Source organism: Pseudorasbora parva, chromosome 18 (assembly GCF_024679245.1).
Source record: "Pseudorasbora parva isolate DD20220531a chromosome 18, ASM2467924v1, whole genome shotgun sequence".
NCBI lineage: Eukaryota > Metazoa > Chordata > Actinopteri > Cypriniformes > Gobionidae > Pseudorasbora > Pseudorasbora parva.
In genome coordinates, this window is record NC_090189.1 from 5,766,263 (window position 1) to 5,792,606 (window position 26,344).

Consider the following 26,344-nt stretch of genomic DNA (forward strand, 5'->3'; position numbering starts at 1 on the left):
CTTGTAAGTTTTTGGAAGTGTTCTTGTTTACTGGATAACGTTAATGTTTTAATGACTTACTCTGACAATTAAACACTTAATTTTTTTTTTTTTACTTAATGTTAATATTTTGCATGCATGGCAACTTGCTGTTAAACTATCAACTTAATTTTCAAACAGGTTTCTTGTGACTGCAATACTGATTCAGACTGCAATAGGGATGTTGCTGAGAAAAGCGTGCCAAACCAATGTTTGATTGTGGTTATATAACATGGTGTAACAAATACCACCAATTTGCAGCATAACTTTTATGTGGCTAAAATAATGAGATGGCCCATATCAAAAGCCCTGCACATTCAGGTTAAGATGGATAAAGCAAAAGTCTTAAAGGAAACTTCTTCTGGTTTTCTATCCCTGATTTGATTCTCAGTCAGATTTGGACTTGTGCTTCCATACCAGCCTTATAATTACTGCATTGTATACAATGCTAATTGTATGAATAGAATAGTTCCCTAGCCTACTATATTAGCTAAATCTGCATTATGTTGCCAAACTTGTATTTTAGCCCACAGTGCAAACCACTTGACCATTTTTAGAGTGATGGACAAAGTTATAATTTTGCATCGATTAGAATAATTAGAGCTAAACTATATGCATAAACTACTTGTTTAAAATGTTTTCTTAATTACCTAAAATGACTATCTGGTATCCTATCTGGAGAAAAAAAACGAGTTTAAACCAGACTACTAACTTGTCGTTACATAGTAAACACACTGTATGGTAACCAAATTATGATGTTCTCTGTAGGTTCCTTTTAGGTGTTTATTTTTTATAACCATGTTATGCTGAAATGTTTTATTTTTCATTAACAGTATATTTAGCAGATACCGCTATTAAAACCTGGATTAGATTGGAATACCTTTTACAGTCTATGCTGAAAACTCATTATTTTCAGATAAATACAATTTTATAGATAAAAATATTAAGTCAAGTTTAAGCGCAAATCATAACAGTTACATGTTTTTTTTTAACTTTGCGCGCCTCGGTCTATTTCACAATAAGCGGCGCACTTGCGAAATTTAAAAATGAACGGTCATTTAGTTTTGCTGACTGAATAACGTTCATTGACCTCTTTATTGAATTATTGCTAATACTCACTATTTGATCAATGTTTATATTTGACAAACCAAATTTAATCTGAAGTTGAAGAACTAAACAAACACGAGGGTGAGTATTTTTTGTTGTGCTACGTATTTTAGTATTTATTCACATAGCGTTATTTGTTATAGACATGTGGAAATACTATGTGTTTGTGTTTTAAGTCAAATCACATATTGCGTTGTACAACAGGCACATCACAGTTTTACTTTAAATTTCTTGTTTTGAAAACGAGTTTTAAATGTGAATCAGTTCGCCCGGAAGATCCGGTTCTAAATAACGATTCAATTTGGGGATTTGATTCACTTGACCTCGCGGGAAAAAAGTTAGCACGTGCAGGTTGAAAGGCAAGAAATAAAAAAATTGCATTATAAATTCAGCCGCGTTATAGATGTAGCCATGGAGATGGCAGTTCTGGATGTGCCTAACTCAATTTCACCTACGACAGGTAAGTTAATGAACAATGACATAAAATACTGCTCAGGTAATCAATCAAAGAACATGCATGCAACACGCTGCCAGAATACATTAATTGCTACAACCATTAAGGGCTCAATTAACCAGTAATATAGGACTGATTTATATACGGTTGTTTACCTGAAACAAGCCAAACAAGGACGACATGTTAAGCGTTTACAAGTAAAACTGTGAAGTGAGAACCACTAATTGTCAGGGGAAGTTGCTAAAAACACATCGATTTGTTGGTAATATCATTGAATGATCAAGTAATTGCGTAACCATGACGCAAAAAGTGCATTATTGCCTAGCCCTAGAATACACAATGAGATTTCAAATCATAATTAAAATTATGTGTTGCATTTTGTGTTTCAGGGTTAAATAATGTGCTGGCAGAAAATGTCCCTTTTTCATTTTTCTGTAATTTTTTCTTACAGTGTACGTAACCGAACAACAATTATTGTAACAAGCTAATAACATGCTGTGTGATAAATGAACAGTTATTATTGAACAATGGCTACTAGCAACTTAATTCATGTTTGATATGTGTATTGTTAGTATTTGCTAGGCATCTTTCTCTAGCTCTCTTCAGGCCGTTGTGCTGATGGGCTGGCTATCTGTTCTAAGAGTTCCTCTTTTTGTGTTATTTAGATGAAATATGTGCCCTTTTATTGTTTGAGGCATTTTTCAAAAGTTGCTGAAAGTTGCCAAATCAATTTTAAAAATGGCTAAATTTGTTGCTAGGTGCTTTTTGGAAGAAAAAAGAAAAGAAAAAGAAGGTTGCTAGGGTAGTCTGAAAAGTTGCTAAATCTAGCAACAAAATTGCTAAATTGGCAACACTGGACGTGTATTGTATCCTCATTTCCATTAGAGGGTGCTAGATAGCTGTGAAAGGTGTACACCTATATAAAAGTATATAAAATGCATTCTTTTTATTTAAATCAACAGGGCTGACCTATAAAAGTAATTGGTTATGATTTTAGGTGTAATTCCCATTTTCAATTTAAACACTGAGCCACTGTCACAAATTAAGATTAAACTAATCTAATTAAAAATGGTAACCTTACTTTAATAAAAAAAATCTAAAAGTAATAGACAAATGATTTTTTTAATGGTGCAGACATTCAATTTAAATTAAGTGTCTGTGTGAGAAGTTGATCCAAAACTAGCAGCAAACGCACAACGCAAGTAAGTTCAGTCATAGGTATAATGGTGAGAATAAACTTGGATGCTCAGAGAGATTAAAACGGTGGATTAAAATGGAAAATGGCGATCCTACTTTAAATTCCTTCATAATGCACGACAGCATTAGTATGTGTTTGGGAAGCTGGCTCATACTGAAGCGCAGCGAGAGCGTGTGGGTTTAGATTACTCACAGAGATGGTTAATTGTGCCAGAGAGGGCTGTCTGTCGGATCCTCACCGCCTTGTGTCATAACAAACTACCACATGCTATGATTTCAGAGTAATTTTAGGCTGAGGTAAGTTAGCCGTTAAAGAGCTGGTGCCTCATCCTGAAAGCTGGACGTTTAGGAGGGAGAACAAATCGTGGTCTTGAGTATGGCACTTAACATTAAAATACTCTAAAGAGCCAGTTAATGCACTTGACCTCATCGCTCCAGATAAAAGCCTCTCTAAATGACCCAGTTCTGTAGTTCAGCGTAGGCCTTTGTCAGATTTCCAAGAAAGAAATTAGCACAAAAACACACTGAATGTTCTTGAAAAAAGCATTTTTTTAATTGTATTCCAGTTCTTGAATTAATTTGATTCCGTTAACCAGGGAGTAATGCAATATACAAATACCACACACATTTATAAAAATGACTTTCACTGAAATGGTCCCCTAAAGGGACATGGTGGCGGAAAAAATATATTCCCTCAGAAACTCTCAAAGGACACAAAAGTTTTGCGAGCGGACGCAAAAGCATTGAAATATATTTTCCCCTTCCATCATGTCCCTTTAGGGGCTCCTTATTACGGGGTTAAACAGGAGTAAAGTGCATATCTCAGACATGTTCTGTGATACTTTTTTTGTATTTATTATTTTTTAAATCTTTAAGAAATAGCAATATATCGTAACCAATATTAAAACATCATCAAACAAATAGTGCAAGTAAGTTCCCACCAGTAGCCACAGAAGGGCTTCATATATATATACACAAATCTTTAAGCACCTTCATTGTACATGGCCATTGAAACATCTTTGCATTTTCCACACATTTTAAATGCCTTGACAAGTGCAGAGATATTAAATTTTCACGTCGATTCTCATTCGGAGTACTTGTACAGCGGCTCTAGGGTTGTTAGACTGGTGTTTTGTTTCGTGGGTGTCTTTAGAAGAAAGTCTTGAAGGGGGAAATCAGTGTGTGAGTTTGTATCTGTTAAAAGCGTTTTATGTCAGTATTGTTTTGAGGGTTTGAGCGTTTCCTGCATCGACACACATTCTCTCTTGAAAAACACGCCCCCTCTCAGATAAACCAGAACACAAACGTGTTAGTGTCTTATAAAACCTCTTAGTAAAATATAGTCAAGGCTTATTTAAATATGCATAAATAGCATGAAAATATTGTTTCCGTTTAAATGATGCTGAATTACTCTATTCAGATATGAAAGGTGTGGACATTCCCCCTGCCCCGTTTTAGTTTCCTGTACACGATAAGCACCTCCAAGACACTTCATCTGTGAAAAAAGACATTGGATTTCAAGTTTGTTCTCTAACAACACATCTTTGGATGTTTTACAAAGTTCAGTATAGAAATAACTACGATAATGAACAATTCCACCACAGAACCTGAAAGCCATCTATACAAAAGATTATTTTAAATGTTGCAGACAAGAGCGTTGATTTTAATTAGGGGTCAATCTGAGATGCACAATATAAGATCAATCCTGAAAGTAATTATGAGGAAAAACAGCTTGCATTTTTCGCAAGTTACTGCAGATGGGTTTGACATCTTATTTTGGCTGTAAAAAGTTTTTTGTGTGTGTGCGTGTTTTCCAATTCCTGAGACGTTTTCTCATTAATATGTCTTTGTGGTTTCTGTGGTCATTCTAAAAATTGAACTTTTTTTATTTTGCATAGTGGATGTACAATGTAATGTGTAGGTTTGTAATTTCCCTGTGTTCAGGATTTAGATCATTTCATTCGAAAACCATTGTCAAATAATGCAATGCAGACATCAAAGCTTCTAGCTTATTTCAGCAGGACTTCTTTTTTCTTTCAGCATACCTGATTGTCAAATTTTTTTGCATTCAATTTTCACATGCTCCATTGCACTGAACAGTCTATGAGCATATCACCATTGTTAGCAAACGCCGAAGCATCAAAAACAGCTTAAACAAATGCACATCCAAATCTAGTCATTTAAAAAGTATTTAAAATCCCTGTCATCCCATTGGAAGCTGACTTATGAAACGAATAAACAAATGAAAAAAAGTAATTCTTTTATTTTTTAATATTACAGAGTCTGAACCCGAGACTTCTCCCTTGTGGCGTCCGAAGCGAGCAGCTGTTTCAAGGTGAGCCAATCAGAGCTCAGCAATTAACGGAAAAGTCACTTTGCGGCCTCCGTGATGGGCGGGGCTCGTTCCAGTCTCATGGCCCAGGGGTCAGAGGGTGCCGAATAAAAGGGCGGGTGGGGCAGAACGTCTTCCGCCGCCACGGCGAAAGCAAACACACCTCGCTTCCTATTCACCTCCTCTGAGATGAGCTTCCTGTCCGTCTCACCCCTGCCATTTACGTCCTCCATCGTTTTCCCTCCCGGAGGCTGCTGTTTCTCAGCCAGCTGAGCCAGCAAGGGGGCGCCGCCGGCCGTGGGAACGCCGGCGCGCATGTTCCTGTCCGCTTGGAGGGCGTTGGGATCCTGGGGGAAGAGGAAGTTGGTGGCCCGCCAGGCGGAGGGCTTTCGGCCCCGTCGCGGGCGCGAGACGCGGCAGCTTTGCCTCTTGATGTGCCGGTGCAGATGGTCGGAGCGCGTGAAGCTCTTGTAGCAGTGCTCGCACTGGTACGGCCGCACGCCCGTGTGGATGCGCAAATGGTTCTTCAGGTCGTAGTTGTGAACAAACTTGGAGTTGCAGTGCAGGCAGATGTAGGGCCTCTCTCCGGTGTGCTTGCGCATGTGAATCTTCAGCTTGTCTTGCCTGAAAAAGAGTTAAGTTTGAGGTTATTTTGTATTCTTGAGAGAAGTCTTGCAAGATGAAACACACTCTTAAAAATAAAGGTTCTTAAATGGTTCTTTGGCAGGGTGTATGGTTCCATAAAGAACCAGTAATATCCAAAGAACCTTTCCATTGCACAAAAGGGTTCTTTAGACTATAAAATGGCTCTTTCACAAAACGGTTCTTTGAGGAACAAAAATGGTTCTTCTATGGCATCACTGTGAAAGTCCATTTTTGGTTCTTCCTGGCACCTTTTTACGGTGCAGGTCTTGATGCTTACTTTTCCCCCAAGGAGCAAATGCAACAAAAAAAATTGTTTAGGGGTGCAATGACAATGTATCTAATAATGTGTTTTTCCTTAATAAATGGATAGGTGACATTTACAAGCAAAATTATATATTTTTATAATATGTAAGTTATTAGAACACAAAAAGCGCTCTTGGGCTGCACGATTGACAAACATCTGAATTATCGATTATTCCCTTGAAATTGTAATTGCAATTATTAATTATGATTATCACAATTTACATTGAAATGTTTTGAATATGTTTATATTATTTTTTGAAGCAGCTGCATGCTATAGTTTTATATGAAAATAAGATGAAAACATTATTCCTCAACCTTTTATTGCTTATTAAGCTCAAATGTAAAAAATACATCGGCTTGATTTCTTTTTTAAATAAATAAAAAAGAAGTAAAAATATGCTTGGTATTATAATGTTATACTAAAATTAAAACAATGAAAAAAACCTTAACCTGTAGAAAGGGAAAACGCACACGGAGTAATGCTACTGGACATTTTTTGTTTGTAATTGTGCCTTTGAACGATCATGTAAATGTGGAATCCATAACTGTAATCATGATTAGAAATTGGATTAATTGTGCAAACCTTACTAGAGACCAGATTTACTAACAGCTACTAACATCCTCTTTTGCCGTTAAAAAACACAGTAAGAATTTACGCAGTGAAAAACTAGCGCTGAAGAGGTGTGGACAGAGTTGTTTTTGCAGCTGATCTTCTTGCATGTGCATTTGTAGGAGTTTCCCTTTCAGACGCAGTATTTATGGGAGGATAGTATTTAGATAAATCATGCAAGGTGATTTACCAAGGCCGAAGACACACTGCAAGCATGGTGTGAGCGTGGCGTTTTTGTTGCGTGTCATCCGCGGGGCGGCTGCCTGGCGTTTTCTCTGTCTTTGCACACCAGAAGCGTGTCTGACGCGGTGCTGCTGCAGCTATTGATGTACAGGGAAGCCCTATACTTCATGTTAAATATAATTATTACACGGCTTTGTGAAATACTTGATTCTGATTGGTCAATCGCGCATTCCAGCGGTATGTTATTTCCAGATAACACCCGCTCATCCAGGTACTACGAGTTATCTTGACCGGTACTACTTCTATGTTTAACGCTGGCGCCATCTTGTGGCTTAAACAGCCGTGGGTTACAATGGAAGACTTCAAGGCAGGTTTCCTTTATAAGATTTTAAATATAGATATTTTTCTTACACAAACGCATCGATTCGAATCAGAAGGCTCTATTAACCCATCGGAGTCGTGTGGAGCACGTTATTTGACAGACAGCTGCATTTTTTTTATGGACTTCAAAAACAGCTACAACTACTGCTTGGATTAACGTTAGCCTGGACTTTTTAAATATAACTCTGATTGTATTTGTCTGAAAGAAGAACTTGAGGGTGAGTAAATCATAGGCTTGGTTTCATTTTTGGGTGAACTAACCCTTTCAGCATTCATTTTCAACATTAAGCATATGGCAAATCTTCAGCAATAGATAAAGGCTAAAGATAAAGATTTGCGGAAGCTTCGCGTAAGAGCTAATAAAATATTTAATCTCAAGACAATATTTTGTGTCTAATTTATTTGAGACTAGTAGCCGTGTAATAACTGGGATAGTGTACACCCAGCCGGTTGTTATCGCAGAATAAACCCCTTCAGAGTGATGCAAGACCTGATCACTGTCGGGGTTTATTCTGCAATAACAACCGGCTGGGTGTACATTATCCCTTACATATATTGCCTATTGATTTACATTTACATTTATGCATTTAGCAGACGCTTTGACTTACAACTCAGGAGTACAGGAAGTGATCCGTCAAGAAGAGGCAAAGAAACGCAAAAAGTGCCCTAAATACCAAGAATTTGTATACTAGTCAGAGTAGCAAAAAACAGAAAAAGGGAAGAAGAGAAATAGAGGAGGAAGATTTTTTTTTTTAAATGATAAGATTAAGTGCTAATGGAAGAGATGAGTTTTTATCTGTCTTTAGAATGAAGCGAGTGATTCTGTCGTGCGTATGGAGGACGGAAGATCGTTCCACCAACCAGGAACAATGAAAGAAAAAGTTCTGGAGAGGGATTTCATTAGCTGAGCGAAGGCTTCTGGTGGAGTGTAGACTCGTAGGAATGAGTATCAAGCATTGTATATATTATAAATTGAGTATATACAGCAAAGACAACGTCGGCAGTAGCCTATTGGCCATGCATATCTATGGTATTGACGGCAAAATGGGCTACAGAATATTTCGTTCTGTATTGACAGGTTTAATATTTCAAAATTGATAATTGTTGTTTTTATTATTACAATTAGGCCTATATCTGCATTTATGTTAACCTACAGACTAGGGATGCACCGAATATTCGGCAACCGAAATTATTCGGCCGAAAATAGCCAAAAAAAGCACTTTCGGCATTCGGCCGAATAAGTAAAAAGGCCGAATAATTTTGGCCGAACAATGACGTTTTTAATTACGCGATCAAAAAGTAACCCACGTAGAGTAAGAGATGCGTGCTTTATGCAGCAAACATGTCAGCAGTGTGGAAGCACTGTTTAGTGCTGAAATTTAGTGCTCATGTCATCGATGAGAAGAGGAACCGACTTTCATGTGAGAAAGCAGAGAAGCTACTTTTCATAAAGAAGAACCTGCAAATTTTCCTGAAGAAGTAGGCTAAGTAGGCTTATGTCTAAGACAGTTATTTATTTGTTGTGGGTTCATCCACATTTTTTGCACTATTCAATGCACATTAGTTGTTGTAGACATACAGAGTTACATTCTTTCAGCAGTCAGTTATAGGCCTAACATAGGCTATTCAAGAAGGGGGGCTTCTAAGATGGCCAAATAAAAATATATTTTTTATTTTACTAATTATTTATTTTAAGTTATGTTGTGCTTAGTTTGTATAATATCTGCTGGAATGTTAAAAAAATTCAGTGTTAAATAAATATTTTGAAATTGTATTTTTGTTATTTGATTTATTTCTCTGAAAAGCAACACAAAATAGTAAAAAGCAAATTTTTACTATTTAATTATTGTAATGGTAAAAAAAAATTGCCAAATAAATGGAAAAAATGCGAAACAACGCGTTCGGTATTCGGCCTTCGGTCTTCGGCCAAGCATTTCATTATTATTCGGTTTCGGCTTCGGCCAAGAATTTCATTTCGGTGCATCCCTACTACAGACTTTCAAACATGAAAATGTCATTTATTAATATGTATTCGTGTCAAAATGACATATAAACATCTTTTCCTATTCTATTTTGCCTTGAAACGCTTCCAACGCGCTCGCGTGTCGCGTGAAAAAATAGGCGTCTCCTTTCTTCGTGAGCCGCGTGTCACGCAGGCAGTGTGCAAGTTCTAACCGGTTAACATGGAAGCTGAAATAAAAACTGACACGCCACGCAGCCGAGACGCTCACAGCATGCTTGCAGTGTGTCCCAGGCCTAAGGTTTGCACTTTGACCTTCAAAAAAATTAGGATGTTTATTATTCCATTTAAGATGTTTTTTAACGTTACCTTTCACACATCTGATTTTTTTTTGCCTTTTTAAGGACCCGTGGGGAGTTTTATCAATATTTTTAGTTGCAAATGTGAGTGACTCTTTCTCACACGTCTTTCTGCATGCAGAAAAACACACAAACAGGTGTACGCCTTCATACTTGAAAAGCATACAGCTGCAAGTTGCTCAACAGTAACAGCCACAGAAGAACCTAAAAAACACGAAAACCGAAACACTCAGGATTTAGTGTTCCTGTTATGTGGTATCCAGATGAGTTATCCAGAAGCTGAGAAGCCTTCGTTTGATCTATTTCTCACTCTAGATCTCGCTCATAGAAATTTCATTCCTCTACAGAGCGTTTGAGCCCAAAAGTGAAATGTAGGTCTTATATTAACATCACCACGCTTTGGCTTTTATTACAGTGTGGAAACCTCGTGCGGGCTTCGACCGCAGTGATGCATAAAGTGTTTCACAGCAGGTTTGTCCTTATGATGCTGCTCTAGTTTGCATGTGCCGTTTCATTGTTGTAATACTGAAGCTTAGCAGTTCAGCTTCAAAGAGGCTATTTATTCTTATAGACAGTCAAGAATGTAATTTGTTTGAGGGAAACCGTTACATGACAGCAAGTCAGAATTATTTCTCGTAAATCCGTCATTGTAAAACATTCTTTGCCTTCTTCAATTTGTCTGTTCTTTTGTTTAAGTAAATGTACACTTTAAAAGTGTTATTCTTGCACTGCATCTGATTGAACAATGTTAAAAACAGTCCTGAAATTCACCCAACTTTTTCATGCTGTGGTTTTGGACTTTCATGGTATGGAGAAAAACAGTTTTCAGATGAAGTTTATACCGGATACAAGTTAAAGTGGTTTGGAACGACTTGAGAGTGAGTCAATAACACGTTTTTAGTTAATTTTATAGGTAAACTTTCACTTTAATGGTGTTGTTGCGCATTAACAGTCCGGATTGTGGTACTTTATCCCATTGTCTCCATTTTTCCCTATCATTTCCATCAATAATGGTGGCAAAATATTTTTTTTTTGAAATAGTAATTTAACAATAATTTTAATTAAAAAAATAATCAAATGGAAATTCTAAATAATAATTATAATAGTTGAAGTATAGAAAAAAAATAGTGTTTTAAATTGTAGTTTAATAATAATTAAAATAAAATAAAATAATAATATTTTTAAAATGGTAAATAATCAAATGAAATGGTAAATAATTGTAATATTTAGAAGTGTATATAAAACACCACCATCATTCCCATCAACTATCACTATAAAGTTGTCAAAAGTATTTTTTAAATAGTAACTTAATTATAAATTAAATTAAATACAATCATAAATAATACAATTAAATGTTAAGCAATAATTGTAATAATTAGAAGGGTGTTGTAAAATAAAAAAATAACCATCATAACCAACTTTCACTACTTTATTAAACAAAATTATACTTAATAAAATGAATAAGTGTCCTGAGAAATACTAGTATTTTTATACTTCTACAGGAAAGTATACCGGTATCACTTCCTTTATCTTCTCACATTTACTCTCTTTACTCAAGTTTGCGGCACTCGCCTTGGTGTCACCTAAACCCGACTCACCTGGTGAAGCGGACCTCGCAGATGGTGCACATGTAGGGCTTCTCTCCCGTGTGTGTCCGCATGTGCCGCGGCAGCTTTCCCGCTCCTTGGATCACCTTGTTGCAGATCGGGCACTGCTGTGACGCTTTGGGTTTCATCTTCCTCTCCTCCTCCAGCTGCCACGGAGGAAACAGTGTCCCGAGATGGGAGGCGGAGAGAAAACTCAGGTAGGACCGCAAGTCCGCTCCCTCTTTAATCGGGCCGAGAGCGGGGTCAGAGGTCATACCCAAACCTGGACTCATGAAGTCTTTGAGGAAGTCTCTGTGAAGCATATGGTTTGTGGGTTCATCCTTTAACTCTTCTTTGATGACTTCTTTCTTGACCGCTAGGTCCAAAGGGCTGTTTTCCAGTGAAGCCGTGGGGAAAGGGTGTCGGGGCTTCAGAATCTGAGGGTATCCTGGGAATTCTGCAGCCCACATTGGAGGATAGAAGCCTGGGAGAAGGGGTGAGAATCCAGCTCCTCTTTCCAGGCCTGGCACTTTCGGATACAGTCCCTCTTGAAGTAAGGACTCAATGGAGAAGTCCTTCAGCGCCCGGCCCTCTAGTCCCTCCGGCCCTCTGGGTTTCTCAGGTTGTGGGCCATCCGGAGCGTCCATTGGGCGTCTTTGGGATTCTTGGCTGTCCTGTTCCGGGTTTGGCGCCTCTTGTTGCGAGCTGCAGGGTGGGCTGTCCGATTGCCTGTCCTCCCAAACTTTCCGTCCCTCTTGGTTTTCGGCCACGGCGCCTTGTGCAGACTTCTCACTGTTGTCGTCCTCAAATTCTCCATCTTTGGAGTCAGCCTCCTCCTCCATTTCCTCCTCTTCGTCCTCGTCTTCCTCATCATCCCCCTCAAACTCCTCTCCTTCTGCGGGTCCCCCTCCTTCTCCTTCTCCCCCTCCCCCCGTGTCCATGATTTCCAGACACACGTTTATGATGCAGGGAATTTCCAGGAGCCTGGCGGCACTCAGGATCTCCTTGACATTGGATGCGGTCACCGTCAGCGTCGACGTGTACGCAAACTCCAGAATGGCCGTCAGCGATTCCGGCGCCACGAAGTCCAGCTCGTATATGGCGTGCGCGTTGGGGTCCCGACTGGAGTCGGTGGCGACCGTGAAGAGTTTTTTGAAGTACTGGCTGCAGGCAGCCAGGACGGAGCGATGGGTGCGGTACTCCTGGTCCCTGACGACTAGGATGACGTCACAAAGCAGGCCGTCCCGCCGCTGCTCGTTAAGACTGCACAGGACGTCGTTGCTGTGGTTCGGGAAGGGGATTCCAATCAGGTCCTCGTCTGTGTGTGCCATCTTCTCCGGGGAATCTGTGTACAGATAAAAAAGTGAAATTGGTCAGAGCAGAAGTTTGTTATCCTGTCGTGTATTAAAACAGGGCTGGATGCAAATCTATATTAATATATATATATTTTATTTTTAGAATTGCACATTATGACAGGACAGTTAGTTGACAGGAAACGAAGTTTGACAGAGAGAGGTCTTCGAACTTGGGACGCCCGGAGCACAAAGTGCTACACAAAAGAGGAGCATTCGGCTCCTTGTGGTTTCAATCATTTAAAATCCCCCAATCAGAGCTTTTCTGTCAAATCACACTATCTGATGTTCTGCTTAAACTTTGCAATCTGGCAACCATGTGCACGCAAGCTCTGTCTTGCGCATGCGGGTGATCTAAAAACACCAATAAACAAGTAGATTTTCTGCTTAAATGAAACTGTCATTCAGTCGGTCTGTGTTCTGTCACTAGCCGCTTGTGTTGTTTGTGCGGCTAAATCTGCTATCAAACCTTCTCAGTGATGAACTGTAATAAATCCAAGCATTGATCTCTCGACGATTGTCTGTTGTTTTTGCTGAATATCTGCACTTACGGACCTGTGTGACAATACAAAGTCTTTTTTGGTGTTGTTTTATTAGAAAAAAAACATTAAAGTAATGTGGAATTTCACAGTTCTAAATTTTTAGAGAAGTTTATTTCTCCATTAGGCCTATATGATAAATAATAAATCATTAAAGCTACACTGTGTGATATTTCCCCCCATCTAGCGGTGTAAAGGTATATGACAATCCAGTGAATAATAGTTTCTGTTCCTCTCAATTCTGATTTTGTTTAAACTCCTACGGTGGCCGATTTAGTCCAAGATTAACATGGCTTCCAGTTCGACCTCGTCAATGGGTGCCATCAAGTGTTAAATACGAGAAAAGCGAAGCTTGAATTTACGGGTATGTCCCTCTTTGGCTAATGTACTTTCAAGATGGAGGGGCAACATGGGGACCGGCATTCGAACCCCTCACCCGTATGTATTTTCAATGGTACATTATAAAATTACGAGAAGACTTTATTACTTGAAAGAAGTAAATATACATTAATGAGCACATATATTTTTTAAAGAACTAAGTGATTTTAGCTAAGAATAAACTAAAAAAGTTACACAGTGTAGCTTTAAACTAGATGAGGTTAAACAAACCCTGCGTATTGGTCGACATTTTCTTGATTTGTGCTTATATAGGTAAAAGTGCAACAATATAAAAATACATTTATGTATATATAAATGACAACAATCATTTTGATTTATAATTTTGAGCAAAATAATCAGGATTATCAGTGCATGCATGACAAAGTTTTAATTGAAGAAAACTAGACTAAAATGCTCAGGCATTTAGCTGACTAAAACTTGACTAAAGAAAAACAAGTTTGACCCAATATGATGATGACTAAAAAGCACGTTTGACACAGGACTAAGACCAAAAAATAAAAAGTGGTTCAAATGGTAATAATACTCTTTAAATACAAACCGCCAAAATAATAGTTGACACTGAATGTACACCAAAAAAATGGTGTAGGTTTTATTCTGAAACAATTTTCACCCTGACATTGTTAGTGAATTTCACAAATAATTACCAGAAATAAATAAATTAGGCAAGTGACAGTGAAATCTGAAGTAGAAAGACGGAAGTAGTATTTTCTTGTAAAACACTCCCAATAATCTTTTCTCAGTAATCAAATAAAGTTTGAAAAATCTGTTCTTTTATTATTATTATTATTATTATTATTATTATTATTATTATTTTGGTTATTATAAATATTATGATTTAGGGACAAACTTATATATATATGCACACAATACATAGTATAAGTTCTGTTGTGTTGCAACTTATTTGACAAAAAATAAAAGCTGTAAATTAATTATATTTTCATTTGATTATATTTTAAAAAATGAATTAATTTAATTTGTATTAAATCATAAAAGAATCCAGACCAAAATAAAATGTAAAACATAATTTGTGGAAAAAAAGTGACAGATTTCTTTCTAAATCATTGGATGGTTTACTCGTAACACATTAAACGGGTTCAATGCATTTGCTTCCATGTTAATGGTATACAATGATGAATATTGGTATGAAATGATATGGGGAAAAATATATTTGGCCGTATCGCCTAGACCAATATTACTGATATTGAATGAGATTTGAGCTAAAGCTGCTTGTTTTTGTAAAATTGTGTAACTTGTGTGTGCTTGAACTTTGCGGTTAAAGAGGATGCGTCACACAATCAGATAATTAATTAGCTCCCGTTGAGCATGCAAGGAGCAAATCTCTGTTTCTGTTTCTGTCTGATTGCGATCAGACAGCATCTCCACCAGCTTCTGCTTTTCATGACATATATTGATAGCAGTGGCCATTTTGTTGTGTAGGCCTCGACAGATAGCGAAATAAATCAGATTGTTTGCATTGTGAGAAAAGCTGACACTTATCTTTATCATGTTCGGAAAGAAAAGAAGACAGAACAGGAAGGCAAAAGGGGTCAGGCTCTAGTTTCTGCTTTCCACGGGAAAAAGAAGAAACAAAAGTGTCAGGGCATGAGTAAACGTAACCCACCGCCTCCAGTTTTACTTGCGTCGCATGAGAGGTCTGATAATGGTGTGATTTAATTAATTATTAGGCATGCAATGATACATCATTTTATTCACATTCTCAGTCAAGTCTAGTTTAGACGTGCACTTTTACTGTACAGCGTCCAGCAATAATAAAGGATTTGCAAAGCTGTATTTTTCGGACAGCGGATCTCCGTTCAGATGCTCTTAAACTACAGGCCTACATGAATGGAGCCCGACTTGTACCTGCGGATTCCCTGAAATGTTTACAGTGACTTTTTAAGAGGCGTTTTGGCAGCATTGTCCTTCATTCATGGCTATGAATAGAGTTTAATCTCAGTGTGTCTCGTCCCCGTGGTCACTGCAGGCATGTGGATGGAGGCTTTCATACGGCCCGCCACAACCGAAAGCTGTCGACTGGCGTTCAGTGGGCCAAAAACGGCCTCTAAGCCAAAGTAAATGAGCTACTAGTGTTTTCGGGATTTTTTTTTTCTTGTTCATTGTCTGTCTTTATTCTCTGTAATATTGAGCCCAGCACTTACCAATCAGGATTTTAATGTCCCTTTTGCTGTTGCTAGGAGACAGATGCTATAATTACTGTTTGAACATATAGTCACGGAATGTATCTTTTAAATTGAGAACCTTGTGTTCTAAACAACGTGACCCTTCAGGTAAATATACATATAGATGCAGCACTGGAGTGAATGAACCAACATGAAATTGGAGAAGCAAATATGAGCAACTAGATCTTGAAGAATATCACATATATATATATATATATATATATATATATATATATATATATATATATATTAGGGATGCAACAATACAGTTAGTCCACGGTTCAATACATACCTCGGTTTTTAACTACGGTTTTTCGGTTCGTTTTTTTTTTTGTTATTCTATTCGGCGACAGGAACAGAAAAAGGTTATAGAGAAAATGTTTTTATTGCAATACTCTTTCTTTCTTTTACTTAAAAGGATTGAAACCCCTTACTTAAACTTAAAACTTTACCTAAAAAACCCTCGTACACATTCTCAGTGTATTCTATAATATAAAATAAATATATATAAAGATTTACAGTGGCAGCTCAGAGATGTACAGTAGCATTTAAGTATGAAATCCAATGAATAAATGTAGGCTAAAATTAAAACTACATACATTCTCAGAAGAAAAGGTTCTATTGGCGCTACGTATTTGGAAACCTTAAAAGGTTATATATATATATTTTATAATGACAAGAAAGAACCCTTTTGGCACTTAAAAAGGGCTCTATATAGAACACTGCAAAAAAATTATAATTTTTTATCTTAATTTTGAGTTATTTTTCCCCAAAATAAGACAATTACTTTTGCTTGTCTAGTAAATACTTCTTGTTTTAAGAATGTTTAGATGTTCGGACTAGAAGCAAGAAAAATACTAAGTAAGAAAAGCATTTTTTGCAGTGAACCTTTTAGGGGTTCCAACTACGTAGCGCCGATAGAACCTTTTAAGGTTCTATTATAGAACCTTTTATTCTAAGAGTGTAGTCTTCAATATACAACATTTATTTAAGGTGTTTTTTATTAACATCACTTTAAGGACAGCGTGTTCACTAGGCTGCCGCTGTCAATCAAAGACCTGCTCACATCTCATATACAGACGCACACGATTTTACTTTCACTTTAGACATAACCGACTGTGTTTATATGTTAACCGTGTGTGTATTCAACAGTATTAGCGCAGTAAGACTGTCCAGTAATCACGTGTTTGAGAAAGATGTTTAGTGCGCGCACTCAATGCAAAAGTGCATGCTTTGAACAGTCCGTGCCTTACCGGTTAAACATTTAATTCGCATGCATGAAATGTTTAACCGGCAAGGCTTTAAAACGCGGGTATACAGCCCTTAACTTTAGTGCATATGATTGGATATTTGCTCATATCAGCGCGTAGACTCACAGGCACACTCAAACAGAGCCGAAATAAACTGAGAGAAATATTTCAAACAGAGAGAAATGGAAATTATTAATTAAATGCAAAACCTAAAAAAAACTCAATTCACCAGCGCGTTTTGAACCGTGAATGCTGTACTGAACGGTTCAATATTATATTGAGTATTGTGGCATCCCTATATAATATGCTTTGAAATGGTTTATAATTGATTGGTTTTGCTAATTGAGTACAAATAACATTTTATTCTTTTGATGATGTTAAAGGGTTAGTTAACTCAGCAGTTTGTCATCACTTACTCACCCTCAAGTTATTCCAACATTTGGGTGAATGTCGGTAACCACACAGTTGACGGCACCCATCGACTTCCATTGTTTTTTTTCCTACTATGGAAGTCGATGGGTGCCGTCAACTGTGTGGTTACCGACATTCACCCAAATGTTGGAACAACTTGAGGGTGAGTAAGTGATGACACAAATGTGAACTATCCCTTAAACCACATGTGAATAATTAACACTTTAATATGTTTAATTGCAGAAATAAAGATAAAAAAGAGAGACGGAGGAAGAGGGAAGGATGAGATCTCATGTCCCCAGAAGTTCCCTGACAGGTTGGGCAAAACTTAAGAAAAGAAAAAAAAAAACGGTGCCCCACCCTGGAAAATCCAGCCAAGTTAAATAGGCGTTCAGAGCTAAAAACAACAGTGAAAAAAAGAAGGACGAGAGACACAGTGAGGTCTCCCACCCACCCTGGGAGCACATGCGTTTCTCGTCTCCTCTTTTCTCAGTCCGGCCCTCCACACCTCCTCACTCGCTCCCATAATTATAGTGTGCGTGTTTGAGGGCCGACTGGCCCCTCCACACATGCTTAACACTGACTAACTCCTTCAAACCGTGGCAATTTACTCCTACGTGTGTGTTGACAGTGAACGCGTACGACTAGCTACATGCAGACACACCAGAGACTTCTGCTGGTTGCGTATAAAGCGAACTAGTAATACTACAGATACTACAGACTAACTTTTGGCGCTCTAGCGGTTAACAAACAGAACTGCACACGTCTTGCAGAAGAACATTGTAGCCGGAGCTACTTCTCTCTGTTTATGTCTATGGCGAGGCATGCAGTTTCTGCGTTCCTCCGCTGCGGTGCTGACCTGAACCGGACTAAAATAGTCCCAATATAAACACTTATTATAAGTGTACCATAGTGGTTAAGTTCAGGATAAGACAAAAGTTCAGGATAAGACAAAAACACGGTTTGGAAAAGGGATTCATGATGTACTCACTCATTATATATATTTTTGTAAACTTTGAGCAGGTTAAAAGGGTTAAAGGTGCACCAGGGTAAAAGGCACATTTCATTTTAGTTTCCTTGCTTTTCAAGATGCACGTGGAAATTTGGCTGATCCTTAATGCGTAAAGTTGATTCTGATCTAATATTTGATGTTTTTTTTTTATTTTGTAGATTTAAGTAGCAGATGAGAAGCGCTAAAATTATTGAAAATATTTTGAGACAAAGGTGGTCTTATAGATTTTCCATTGATCATATTTATTGTTACTACTTTAAAGCTATATTAAATTATTATGGGATCTCATTCTCATTACACATTTGTTTCTGTTATTTTTATATATATATATATATATATATATATATATATATATATATATATATAATAAACATTTTAATGACAGTATATTTATTGAACAAAATGTTTTTTTATTTATCTATCAATTGTGTTTGCTGAGTAACTGCACTTACTCTGTGTGAGAAATCAAAGCCTTTTTGCTGTTGATTTAATAGAAAAAACATTAAAGTAATAATGTTTGTTTTAAATTAAATGGAATTTCATTGTTTTACATTTTTAGAGAAGTGTCTTTTTTCTCCGTTAGGCCTATATGACATACAGTTTATAATAAATCATTTGCTAACGTGATTGTTTCGAACAAGTATTAACTTAGACATTATTAAACGTATTATTTAAGCTAAAGAATTTGTATAAATAATTGTGTGCCTTTTGCCCAATGCTGCCCCCCTTGCCACCTCAAACATGATTTATTTTCACACAAAATCTGTCGCTCCATAAATGTTTAATACAAACGTATATATTTTTTCTACAATCCTATGAGTAGTGAAAAACAAAAATTTCTTAAGTGTACCTTTTTTAATCATTTGGTCTTTTTGGTCTCACTTCTTGGGAAATTTTGTCTGCAACTTTTCTGTTGTTTTCAACACTGACAATCTTTTGCGCTTTTATCTTTGCACATTGAGTACGTTTATTAAGCCGTTGTCCTTGTTGGTTCCCACCGTGTTGGCTGACCCACACACACACACACCTCAGCGATAGATGCTATCTGAAATCCTTTCGAAACTGTTGATGGGGCACTGCTAGGAAAGAGCATGCTTTAGATTGATATCTGCGACCGGACCGCACCAGACAGACAGACAGAACATCCACATTTGCACTTTTTCTTGTCAAATTATTTGATCATTTGTACTCGGTTGGAGTGTAGTAGGATTATTCTGTAGACGTAGCCATTGTGGTTTGCTTGTGATGTTTCTAATGATAAGGAAAGAAGACGTCATTTTCCCAGCTATCGTAATGTTCTCATGCTGCTGACAATGAATTATATTATCATTTCAGTAAATTACATTTGTTTGACTGCTAATATTAGAAGTGCAGAATAGTGTAACCTAAGAAAACGTATTCAGTTGTTTAAAAAACTAAAATTAGCATATAGCTTATTTGGTGATATATTTTTTTTAAATATTTAAAGTAGTAACTTTCTTTGAAGAATTTCTGAGGCCTCTTAATAATTTTAAATAATGTAATTATTACTATATATAAAATAAATACATTTCCTTATTAGTTGCATGCTGTATTGAATGCCCTGCGTGAAGTTAAAGGATGTTCAGAGATCATGTGAGGGATCTGAAATGTTCAGCATTTGTTCTGGTGTCTATCTCAATCTACACCGTTTGTGGAAAGAGATGAACGTCTCATAAAATACCCTCACAGTGCCTGATAAAATACCACACACTCATTTCAGCACAGAAAAAGATGCATGCGTGTGGACCAGTGTTTCCTGCACCGCTATTCAGGAGCAGCATTGCAAAAAAAACCAAAAAAATCTAGATGTGTTTCTTTGATTATTGCGTCGTAGTCCTTGTTGTTAACTTGCGGAAATCAAAATGCAATGAGCGCGCTTCAGTGCTTCTCGATTCACAAAATCATCCGGTTTAATGAATCGCTTAAACCTATTAATGAAGTGGTGTGAATTGAGCAGATTTTAGTCTGATTGGTCTAAAAATTGTCATTTATAATGTCAGTAAAACCGGTGTAGAAATAAATGCATGCAGTGTATAATCAATAATAACCTTGTTTGCAGATATTTCCTATTTTCACCTTTGCATGTTCATGCATTACTAGTTCTGAGTTCAACATCAATCACAATGTGTCATATCTCAAAACATAAATGACACTGTGAGTAAAAACCCAAACTACCCCCTCAGTCCTTTGATCGTTCAAAATAACACACACCTATGTTTGATGTTTGAACTAAATGCATAAGCACATGCAGGCGAGCACGAGCTTTGATGATTGTCTTAACTGGGACAAAGACTCTGTCTTCAAAATTAATATTGTGATTATTCGTCGATAAAAGTTTTTTGGGGTTAAATGCATGCATTGGGTGCACGACGGATGCCTCGTCTCACTTTGTGATGCAAAGATGACCAACTCTTGATATGGTAAAGTTACAACATCTCCTCCAAAAGTTAAAACAGTTCACATTTGTGAGAGATATTTCATCATGGCCTCTTTAGGGAGGCAGGGCTGGAGTCTAAGACAGGAGCGAGCGCGTGTCATGGTGCTCAGACTCACGGACACTCAGACTGCTGGTAAATTGGCTAAATCCAGCCGTGGGTTCGTGGGTCCTGAGGGAGATCATTTAGGGGCCTCACCTGCAGGGGCACCTGTAGGTTTTAGTCTATTAGCGCTTGGCTGAGACTCACGGCCCTGTTTACAGACTGAACTGCCTCCCTCCCTCCTGTGTGCTCTCGCAACGGCACGACAATCGCCCAATAGAAGGCTGTGGATTTGAATACGCTTCCTCTCGGCTGGAGTGATTTGCATATAATACACAGCAAACGGTTTAATGGTGGTTTGGTTGCTGTGACCCTGATTTCCGTTTCAGACATTTGCATGTTTTGACAGTCTTGAATAATTACTTTTTGTGGTTTTGGAATTCAATTTTGACATTTGCATTAAATAGTAACAGAAGTTTTGAGTTCGAGCCGCTGAGAAATGCTGGCATTAGTTTCGTTAATTGGTAGCTGAAGTGACATCAAGAAGTTGTCAGGCAAAAAAACAATTTCATTTTTTCTGATTCTTTGTATTTTTTTTATACATGCCCATTGACATATTAAATCATGTGACCTTTATTTATATTGCAATTACAGATACAGATCATTTAAAAGCAGCTTCATCATGTGATCATGTGAAATGTCTGTATTTATTTACACACACACACACACACACACACACACACACACACACACACACACACACACACACACACACACACACACACACACACACACGTTTGTTTTTGTGAATTGTGGGGACATTCCATAGGCGTAATGGTTTTTATACTGTACAAACTGTATTGTCTATCCCCCTACACTACCCCTGCCCCTAAACCTACCCATTACACACACACACACACACACACACACACACACACTGCCCCTGCCCCTAAACCTACCCATGACAGGAAACATTCTGCATTTTTACTTTTTCAAAAAAATTCATCCTGTATGATTTATAAGCATTTTTAAAAGTGGGGACATGGGGTAATGTCCTCATATTTCACCCTTTTCTGTAATACATATGTCATACACATGTCATTATACACATTTTAGTCCTGATATGTCACAAAAACACACACACAAAAACGGAAAAAAACCCATGTCTTTCAAAACATCTCTCATCATGGCATTTATTTAAAATAATAAAAAAATACTGTAAAAATCAATATAAAAAACTATTTCTGATTTCTTTACATGCCTCAATTTATTAAATGATTTAAAATCAACTAATTGTTTTATATGTAATTTACATACATGTATATATGTGTGTGTGTATATATATATATATATATATATATATATATATATATATAAATAAATAATATAAAATCACATACATCTCATAGAACTTTTTTTCCCACCCTAATACAAATTGGCGACAGACCACAGACTTAAGCCGAGACCTTGTTCAACAAAGTTCAAGAAAACAATAAAGTGTGGTGTGTAGGTTTGGCCTCGTGTTTTTTGGCCCTCTCTGAGTTTGTGTAACATTCTGCTGTAAATGTACGAACTGCTTTTCACCCATAGACTGATTTCACCAGCCGACAGATGAGAACACACATAAATGACACTTTAAGAGATTTAAGATTACGCACAGTGATTGTGTAATGTCTGCTGTAATTCGTCTGTTTGCTAAATATATGAAGCAAGACCATACAGACACCTGCATCACACACTTCACCTGCTACAAACAGTAATTTACTCTGCTTTTAATCTGTGTTCAGCCCTCTTCAATCACACACACACACACACACACACACACACACACACACACACGCACGCGTCATCTTCATGACACCCTTTCAATACCTTCAAAACAAGGATATTCAAATGATTGTCCAAACTTTAGTAATTCTAATGACATTTTGTGTATAAAGTATATAAAGCTTAGATTTCCTTTATTGGATGATAATGGTAAAAAACAAATCGATTTCCAGTCTGACATTTTCGAATCTGATCTGGGCAACTTTTATGTGGAAACAAATCTGATACACATCTGATTGTTGCATTGTGACGTCATTTTTTTTCTTTCTTTTTTTCTTTTCTTTTTTTTTACTTCCAACTCCAAATGTTTCATATTTGATTTTGCCTTTGCAGAAAGTATAATTTATAAATTGCATTATATGAATGACGTGTGTGTGTGTGTGTATATAGTAAATGGTAAATGGACTGCATTTATATAACGCTTTTAACAGACCCTACCATCCAAAGCACTTTACATATTGCCTCACATTTACCCATTCATACACCGCCGGTTATATATTATATAATATATATTAATATATACATTTATTTAAATGTATTTTTTATTTTATATATATATATATATATATATATATATATATATATATATATATATATATATATATATATATATATATATATATATATATATATAAAATATACATTTAATTTATTTTTTATTTACAGATTTTAAGCAAGTCACAGTTAAAATGTTTTGCTTCATATTTATTTATTTATGCCAAAAATTTATAATTTCATATAAAATGTGATGAAACAGTGCTGGTCAAAAGTTTGGAAACATTAAAGTTTTTGAAAGAAGTCTCCTCTGCTCACCAAAGCAGCATTTATTTGTTTAGTTAAATACAATAAAAACTGTAATATTGTGAAATATTATTAACATTTTAAAATAACAGTTTTATATTTTAATATATTTTAAAATGTAATTTATTCCTGTGATCAAAGCTAAATTTTCATCATCATTACGCCAGTCTTCAGTGTCACATGATTATTTTTTTTGTTCTTTTTTTGTTGGTGTGGAAATCATGATACATTGCCATTCAAAAGTTTGGGTTAAGTAAAAAAGAAAAAAAAAATACATTTATTCAGTAATAGCACATTTTTGAACTTTCTATTAATCAAAGAAAAAATCAATAATTTTCATAAAAATACTATTTTAACTATTTTAAACATGGAAAATAATCATAAATGTTTCTTGAGCAGCAAATCCTCATATCAGAATGATTTCTGAAAGATCATGTGACACTGAAGACTGGAGTAATGATGCTGAAAACTCAGCTTTGATCACAGGAATACATTATATTTTTTAAATTTAAATTGTAATGGTATTTCACAGTATTAATATGTTTACTGTATTTTTTTATCAGCCTTGGTGAGATTTAAGAGACTACTTTCATAAACATTAAAACCTTCTTAAACTTTTTCCAGAACTGCATATTTAATGATGATATGAAAATAGTTTGTAACGATGAACATGAATAACGTGGGTTGATCAGTGGGCCACATTTAAAAGATCATGAGAAATGAGTGCTCGTTGTCTTAAAGTGTGAACAAAGTAAAAGACGTAGTCATTTTAACCTGTTGCGATCACTGAGGACTTTGCCATGCTGCTGTCACACACATCAGAGTCAGCGGTGTCTGGTGTAATTGTCGATTTGCTGTGTCATTACTTGTTTGTGTTAGTTTGCGTTTACAGCGCGGCCAAAACTCCACAACGCTCATTTTCTGGAGACGACATCTAAAGAATGGCCCAAACAATTACGTGAGTCATCAAATGACTGCCCACAGACATGCTGTTCTATACCTGAGATGCACACAAACATACCCGAAGGACACATGCAAACAAACATAAACAGCTTGTACGAACGCACTTGTCAAATATTGTGTGAATTCTGACTCAAACACACACTGGGACAGACTTTCCCACATGCTCAACTCTTGAAATCAGGTTAGCAGTAGCGCACTCACCCGTGCAGATCCTCAGGTGTGTCTAAGTCTATGTGTGATTTTATTCCAGGGCTAAGTGTCGTCTCAGATCCGAGCCGGTCTCATCTCCGTCTCTGAGGGACGCAAAGACGTCTGTCCATCCTGTCTGCTCGAGCGTCTCCTCTCCATTCACAAAAAAGCACAGACGAGCATCACACTACAAGCCCAAAACAACGGCACACGCGGACAGACTGAGAGGTTTGTGTGGACGCTGACAGGAAGGAGGAGAGAGGGAGAGAGGGAGAGAGAGAGAGAGAGAGAGAGAGAGAGAGAGAGAGGAGGTGGATCTACTCTAGAGCGGCGATGTAGTTTTTATAGCTGGGTGGGAAGCTCAGGATAATAATACCCATCCTCCTCCACAACACAGTTTAAGCTCAGTATGTAATAAAGCCCATGGTGCACAAACCCTCTGATTTGGGGTCAGACAAAATGAATTTTTAGTTTTATTCGTGAAGGATTTGCAACTCAAACTTGGGCACAAATGAAGGAAGAGAGAGAGAAAAGTACCAGTTCTATATATGCATGTGCGCTGACTTCAGAAGATGAATTAGACGAAGGTAGACATCCTGAAGTTCACAATAGCAAACTTCTTGCTTACTACTCCGTAAATACTGGACAACATGCATTGTAAATGGTCTTTTATTTTTTATTTGTTTACATTTGTCACATGACCTAAATGGATTTGATTCGGCTAGTGGTGTCCAAGTGTAGTCTTAGATAAAATTTTAGATAAATTGTATTTTACTAAATCATTTGGCAATCAACTTGAGTAATAATGAGACACGAAAGAGATTGTAATTAATGTTTCATGTTACATGTGTCGAAATGTAGTATACACACAGAGCGCAATGCATTGTGGGATATAGTATACAACCAGAGCTCAATTGTTCAGATACTCTATGTATACTGCACATTTTGGCAAATATTGTACACATGCAGGAAAAATTACTAACTGTGCACCTATTGTCATGAACTAAAACCATATAACCATTTATTTATTTCTGAATAAAATATTTGCAAAAAGCTAATTGCCAATGCAACATTTCTTATTTTAGTTTAAGTTAAGAACTAAAATACCTACAACTAAATAAACTTCAACTAAAATCTAAAACTGTATACATTGTTAAAAACTAAACCTAATCAATGAAAAATACAAAAAAAGCCTTAAATATAACTGCGATACTGCTGTGCACAATCATAACAGGCATTTAATGCAGCAAAAGAAGAGCTAGTCTCCTGTTTCTGCAAGGTTTGCCATTGTTTCCTATGTGGTGCACGGGTCAGATTTGCTGCTCATATTTTGCATGTGTGTGAGTTTAATTAAATGACACTTAATATAATGGCAGAATTGAGACATTACGACTCTAGTTAATTAGAAGTTGGTTGTTTTATGCGTTTATGTGTGCGTTTTGACCCATATTGCACCTCAGACTGTGTGTTCCTCAACAGGGCTGTTCAATTTCCCTTCACTGAAACTGAAACCAGAGGTAGACGGCTAATCAGTTAGTTAACGTGTAAACTTATACTCACAGCTGTGTGAAGAATACATTAATTCATCCAAACAGCACTTTTACTGTAATGTGGTAAAGGGCAAAAAAATACTGTTTAGTGGTTTTCTACATATTTATCTGTAGTCTCTCTCTCTACAGAGTAGATATATACAAATTATATATATATATGTATGTATGTATGTATGTATGTATGTATGTATGTATGTATGTATGTATGTATGTATGTATGTATGTATGTATGTATGTA

At 36.7% G+C, this 26,344-nt stretch overlaps 1 protein-coding gene across 2 annotated transcripts in view; it reads right to left on the reverse strand.

Moving 5' to 3' along the window:
* Positions 1-3,344: 3,344 nt before the first annotated feature.
* The window catches only part of LOC137046476 (zinc finger and BTB domain-containing protein 7C), a 35,193-nt gene continuing 12,193 nt past the window's right edge, over positions 3,345-26,344 (reverse strand). Inside the window, exons 1-3 of one of the 2 annotated variants that reach the window (XM_067423720.1) lie at positions 24,569-24,708; positions 11,148-12,480; positions 3,407-5,732 (exon numbers count right to left, since the gene is read on the reverse strand). In XM_067423720.1, coding sequence (XP_067279821.1) covers positions 5,147-5,732; positions 11,148-12,466 — 1,905 coding nt within the window. In that variant the 5' untranslated portion in view covers positions 12,467-12,480; positions 24,569-24,708 and the 3' untranslated portion in view covers positions 3,407-5,146. Of the gene's footprint in view, positions 5,733-11,147; positions 12,481-24,568; positions 24,709-26,344 lie in introns of those variants that run through there. The other variant, XM_067423721.1, reaches the window with a different exon arrangement.